At 37.1% G+C, this 6786-nt stretch overlaps 1 protein-coding gene across 2 annotated transcripts in view; it reads left to right on the forward strand.

Annotated features, from left to right (window-relative positions):
- PKD2 (polycystin 2, transient receptor potential cation channel) overlaps positions 1-5367 on the forward strand; it is a 28901-nt gene extending 23534 nt beyond the window's left edge. Inside the window, exons 12-15 of one of the 2 annotated variants that reach the window (XM_026698334.2) lie at positions 355-472; positions 1288-1451; positions 2022-2169; positions 2961-5367. In XM_026698334.2, the coding sequence (XP_026554119.2) occupies positions 355-472; positions 1288-1451; positions 2022-2169; positions 2961-3242 (712 nt within the window). In that variant the 3' untranslated portion in view covers positions 3243-5367. The remainder of the gene's footprint in view (positions 1-354; positions 473-1287; positions 1452-2021; positions 2170-2960) is intronic. The other variant, XM_026698335.2, reaches the window with a different exon arrangement.
- The last annotated feature ends 1419 nt before the right edge of the window (positions 5368-6786 follow it).

The raw sequence follows: 6786 nt of genomic DNA on the forward strand, positions 1-6786 counted from the left end.
TTCTTATAGGTATCCATAATACATACTTTACTTCCATCATATAGCACTCTTTATCTCAATTAACTAAGTTACAAGAAAGTGTCTGCCTCCCTGTATATTTACTGGCTGAATATAAAGGTATCATTACTCTACAATAATTATTTTTCAAGGCATACTTTTATAGAGTAACACTTCCGGTTGCATTTGGTGACCCTACTAATTCTATGACAGTTCTACAAAATAGCAATATAATTAAATTGCTGGATATGGAATGCCTCTATGAAGGCCCCTTATTTATTCCTAGCACCAGAAAATATTTTTTTTACTGAAATGTTTAAAGGAATCATATTTACAAAACCTAAGCTTTACTTCCAGAAAGGGACGCACAGATGCTGAGATTGAAGCCATCTTTACAAAGTATGACCAAGATGGAGATCAAGAATTGACTGAGTTGGAGCATCAGCAGATGAGAGATGATTTAGAGAAAGAGAGGGTGAGCTTTACATTGGATGGCAATGATCGTATTCTTGAAAAAAGGGCAAGGGGTGGGGATGGGATTATTGGATAATTGTATCAGAAATAAATCTTTATGACTATGAGTGCAGTACAGAATTCTGGAACTACATTTCTTTGGAAATTTGCTTTTTTATTTCTGAGAAGCATTTTTTCCCAGTCTGTACAATCTCATTTTATTGCTAGTAAAGATCTCTGGCTGCTGAGAATTGAATGACAAGGCAACAAAATAGTATACAGGTAGTCCTTGACTTATGACCACAATTGAGCTCAAAATTTCTGTTAAGTGAGTTTTGCACCATTTCACAGCCTTGCTTGCCACAAGTGTTAAGTGAATCACTACAATTGATAAGTTAGTAACCTGGTTGTTAAGTGAATCTGGCTTCCCCATTGACTTTGCTTGTCAGAAGGTTGCAAGATATGTCCTTGAGACACAGCATTGGTCATAACTATGAACCATTTGCCAAACATCTGAATTTTGATCCCATGATCATGGGAATGCTTCAAAGGTTGTAACTGAGAAAAATGGTCATAAGTCACTTTTTTCAGTGCCATTGTAACTTTGAATGGTCACTAAATGAACTGTTGTAAGTCGAGGATACCTTTAATGGGCTTGGATAGGAAAGGTTTTGCTCATCCTGAATTGCAGTAGGTTTTTTTGGGCAATCTACCTTGAAAGAACCACAAAACTATTCTCAGTTGGTCAAGCAGGTTTCCATTGTCTGCAAATATGACACACTGATTGTAGGAGTAAGAAAGAGTCAAATTCTAACAGTTGTGTTTGTTTTCACTAAGGAGGACTTAGAGCTAGACAGAAGTTCTCTAAACCGTCCACTCAGTGGCCGTAGCTTTCCACGAAGCCTTGATGATTCAGAAGAAGATGATGATGATGACAGTGGACACAGCTCCAGAAGAAGAGGCAGCAGCTCAAGTGGTGTCTCCTATGAAGAGTTTCAAGTGTTCGTGTTACAGTTTTTTTCTGTCAAATCTCAAGAACTTGTGATACCTAACTCTGTTTCCATACATATCTGCTTTCCAATTGTACCTCATTGAAAGTAGCTCTCGAGAATAGATCTTCCCTCTGCTTGGAAAGCCTATGCTCGTAGTCCTCAGTGAGGTGCTTCTGCTGAGCCTCCTTCTCGGTCAGATCCAATTTGAACTGAGCCAGCTGTTTTGTCAACTCTTTTCTCCTGGGGGCTACTTAGCTCCAACAAGCTAAGGGACCCTTCGCTTCTGTTGGGACCCTAAGGAGCCCGGGATGGCAGGCAAGGAATGGTTGGGAAGGGAGGGGCGAGTAGAGGCCGGTGAGGCGCCCCTTGACGTGAGTGACATCAAGTTGGCCACGCCCACCCAGTCACATGACCACCTAGCCACACCCACCCAATCAGTCATTAGGCAGATCATATTAGTGGTCCACAGGATTTAAAATTATGAATTTAGTGGTCCCTGAGGTCCAAAAAGTTGGTGAAAACATGTTGTTCACATTGTTCTTGAAACCATAAGTGTATCAAAATGCATTTTGCTTTCAGTTTGGTCCGCAGAGTGGATCGCATGGAACATTCCATAGGCAGCATTGTATCCAAGATTGATGCTGTCATAGTCAAGCTGGAAACTATGGAGAGAGTTAAACTGAAGAGGAAAGAGGTCTTGGGCAGGCTGCTTGATGGAGTTGCAGAGGTAAATTTACTTATGCTGGCTAAATAGTCAGTATTTATTTTGCAAAAGTTGCTGTTTTATATTTAATTTCTTCAGGTGAAAGGACGTTGCTAACTGATCATGTACCAAATAGCTATTGTCAACTCTTAGTGAGCAACGTAGATAGATTTTTTATCATGATAAACTGTCTCTAGCTTGCTCCTAGTACAACCCCATACCATTTCAGACAAATTGTTATCCAATCTCTTCTTAACAGCCTCCAGTGTTGTATTATATGTTGTACTATGAATTATAATCAATAATTCATAGCAAGTTATTTGATCAGAATGATACCATTCTGATTACAGATAGTTCTTTATTTACAACCATTGTTTAATGATCAAAGTTCAAATGACACTGAAAAAACTGGCTTAGAACTGGTCCTCACACAATTGTTACAGCATCCTCAGGTCACATGATCAAAATTTGGCACTGGCATGTATCTATAACAGTCACAGCATCCTGGGGTCATATGATTGCCATTTGCAACCTTCCCAGGTGGCTTCTTACAAGCAAAGTCAATGGGCAAAACTGGATTTATTCAATGATTACATGATTCACTTAACAACTCTCTTGACCACCATGACCAAAAAGGACATATAATCTGGCACAATTCACTTAGCAGCCGCCATGCTTCGCAATGGAAATTCTGGTCCCAGTTGTAAGTTGAGCACTACCTGGTATTATTTAAAAAATGATTTAGAAATGTGTTTATTTCTTTGCGCTAAAATAGAGTTTAGCCATTGATCAGAGACTGTGGTATTTCTGCTTAGGATGAAAAGCTGGGTTGTGAGAATGATGCACACAGAGATCAGATGGAGAGACTTGTACGAGAAGAACTGGAACACTGGGAATCTGATGGTGCTGCTTCCCAAGTAAGCCAGCGATTGAGAACACCGGTGGGATTCAACAGCCATGGACGGATCAGGAATCCGCGCCCTTCTTCCTCACAGTCCACAGAAGGCGTTGATGGAGGAAGGGGAGGGGGAAGGGGAGGAGGAAAGGAAGGGGCAGGGGCAGGGGGAGGAAATAGAGGGAGCAACATCCACGTCTAGTAGCAGTTGTATTTGCTCAAAATATTTTCCACAAATCATGAGTTAACTAAATGACAACATGCCTTGGGACAGCGCTGTGATTTTATAGATACAGGAAACTTATCATGTTGCAATCTGGTCTGGTTTTTAAAAACCAGAGCTGCTTGTTTAAATGCCCTTGGCTTCCTTTCCAACTGCTTTCATTAGAAAGATGCACATTTCTCTACTTGCTAGGAGAAAATAGATAAGCTGGTAAATTTACTTTCCAGTTCTAGAACTTAAGGCAACCATGCTTTGCACATTTACCTGGCAGTAATACATATTGGAACCTGAGACATACTTCTAAAAAATGTGTATAAAATACACGATACATTGCTGTTTTATATGAAGTAATCAAGTCTATATGATTTTCTTCTGACACTTCCCTTTTTTAATTGAAACAGGTAGTCTATAATACATTCTCTGCACAATAATACATGACAGTATTAAAAATACTGTCATGTATTATTCTGTAAATAATATCAGTGTTTGGCTGCATGAATTAACTTTCCGTCATTTCAATATGATAAATTTGTCTTTTAATCTTTAAGATTCAACCTTACCAAAAAGGAATTTCTATTTTGACAAAGCCTATTGTACATGGTTGTTGGGAGGATAACCTTCATTATTCTCAAAGCCCCTTTGAGAAAAAATGTATGACACAATTTAGCAACTTTAATCATCTCGCAGATGAAAATGCATGATTATAGGAAAATTTTCCCATAATAGCATATTGTTCTGAAAGGGCCACTTATAATTGTACTTGTGAAATTATGTACCGGAAAAAGCATTATCTGAAGCATAATTTTCGTAAGACCGTATAACGGGTCTGATTAAATATATTCTGAAATCATTTATTAAAATAATTTTACTAAAAAATAAATAAACACACTAAGTTAAATGAGCTGTTCTAACAGAAAACTGGACAGCAAAACGAACAGTATTTAATGGGGAGCTGCTGCAAGGCTTATATTGTTGCATTTTACTGCATGTAAGTCAAAACCAGAGAGATTGATGGATGGTATAGAAGAATTGAGATTGAGATGTAGAAGAATTGCATGTAACATATTTCAAAATGTAACATGCATACTGTATATGACATCTGGCAACCGGATTGCTTCTGGCAGGGAAGACCAGATATGTTCTATACCAGGGGTCTCCAAATTTGGCAACTTTAAGGCTTCTGGACTTCAACTCCCAGAATTCTGGGAACTGGGAATTAAAGTCCACAAGCCTTAAAGTTGCTAACTTGTTACCCCTGTTCTATATTCTGGATGCTTTGTCTTATGTTGTTCTGATGTTCATGGCAGGAAAGGAAAGAACACTAAACAATGCCTAGCAAAGCTTTGTAAAACACTTGTATCTTTAACTTCTGAAATCACCCACACTTTGGGTATTGAGGTAGAGTGGGAAACCGTTCACATGGTTTATTATGCTTGCTTTTAAGTTATATCTTTCTGTTCTTTTTAACAACCCTCACAATAATAGAATTTCATATAAATGAGTACCATGAAAACCAAAGGTTTGCATTCATATGGTAATAGCTTACATTTCTGTAACATGTTGTTACTTCATAACAAACTTCATTTTGAAGTGCATTAAGATTTCATGGGATAGCCATGCGTGTTGACAATGTACACATACATTTAAAGTATGACAGCAAAGAAACTTGAGTATCTGCTATTTTGCACACTGTATATACATATATGTGCCAATAAATTGCCAAGTGCCAATAAATTTCTAAGATAATGTTGCCTTAGAAAGGAATATAAATGTTAATGATAAAAATGTACCAATGAACAACTTCCTGACCAATAAAGATTTTGTGTGTTTTGAAGTTGTGAATGGTTAGAAGAGGGGGAAGTGGGCTTTGCATCCATTTCAAAGGAAGGGATTTTTTTTTACTCTGCTCTTAAGTGCCATCCAACTAATTGTTTGTGAAATAAATTAAAAGATTTATAGTCATGTATTATTATTTGCTTTAATATTTCTGCTTATGAGACTTTGTATTTCACTGTTTACAATCTAAATCATAAGGATGACTTTCCTTCTATGGTTGTATTGGGAAGTTACACAGAAAAATTAAATAAAAAATGGATATTGCTAATGCTTTCTCTTTTAGATCTTTTAACCCATGAAAAGACAGTGAAGTTGGTTGAAAGCTTGTAAACAACATATGCACCAGATCAGCAGATTAAATGTTATTTTTGTCTCCCATACTTGGTCACACAGACTAAAAATAAGGAAATTCCTTTTCTACTTCTGTCATATCAATTTAGTTATTTATAAAAAATATTGCCGACAAAGGATTGTATGCAGGTAGTCCTTGACTTACAACCATTCATTTAATGGCAATTTAAAGTTGCAACAGCACTGAAAAATTTATTTATGACTGCTTTTCACACTGATGACTGCCACAGCATTGTTGAGGTCATGTGATCAAAATTCAGATGCTTGGTAACTGGCTTGTATTTATTGCAGTTGCAGTGTCTTGGTGGGGGGTCATGTAATTACCTTTTGTGACTTTCCGACAAGCAAAGTCAATGGGAAAGCCAGATTCATTTAACAGCCTTATTACTTACTTAACAACTGCAGTGATTCACTTAACAATTGTAGCAAGAAAGGTCGCAAGTGAGGCAAAACTCACTTAACAAATGTCTTGCTTAACAGTGGGAATCTTGGCCTCAGTTATGGCTGTAAATTGAGGACTCTATATAGGAATGTATCCTAAATATAATCCATCTGCCTACATGAAATAGTAAAGATCTTGTATTTCAAGCTTGGAACAAAGCAAGTTCACCTGAAACATTCCTGCGTTTCAACATGGAAATACCCTCCACAAAGACACAAGAATGGCTTGCATTTTCCTTATTCCATTGAAATCAAACTTAAATGTTTTGACCATCCCATACAGAATAGGGATGGAAACAAAATCTTACTCCTCTGGGAATTTTTTCATCTAGTTTTCACCCAAGGTTATTAACACTCTTTTGGTTCATTAAATAAAGTGTTAAATAAAGTATTGAGCAAAGTAGCATTATTCTCTTCTATCAGCACTCTTTCAATATGCATTTAACAGATTAGAATTTAACAGGATTTGTTTTACTTGGAAATTAGGGGTGGAAGAAGCAGACCAGACAGATGAACATAGCTCTCATAGGGAGGATGACTGTTGGAACTTCAAATCCAGTTTATAAGTACCCCATGGGTAGATCCATGAGGTACTAAGGTACTGAATGGTCACTAAGTAGTCAGTTGTAAGTTGAGGGCTACCTGTATAGTATTGACCCAAGTCTGGGTCTACCACAAGGAAGTAAAATGCTTTCTGGAGCTCATAGAACAGAGACAGAGTTCAATTAAAATTAAATTACAATTTTAAATGTAAATTTAATCAGGAATTAAATCACAGCCAGAACTAAATTAACAAGATTAAATGGAAACCAAGCTCTGCACAAGAAAAATAAAGAGTGAAATCTGCTCATTGAGCATTAAAAGCAACAGAGATTTTTTACTCTTCACGTCATAA

The sequence above is a fragment of the Pseudonaja textilis genome, chromosome 6, assembly GCF_049901715.1.
Source record: "Pseudonaja textilis isolate UNSWEBS1 chromosome 6, rPseTex1.2, whole genome shotgun sequence".
Taxonomy (NCBI): Eukaryota; Metazoa; Chordata; class Lepidosauria; order Squamata; family Elapidae; genus Pseudonaja; species Pseudonaja textilis.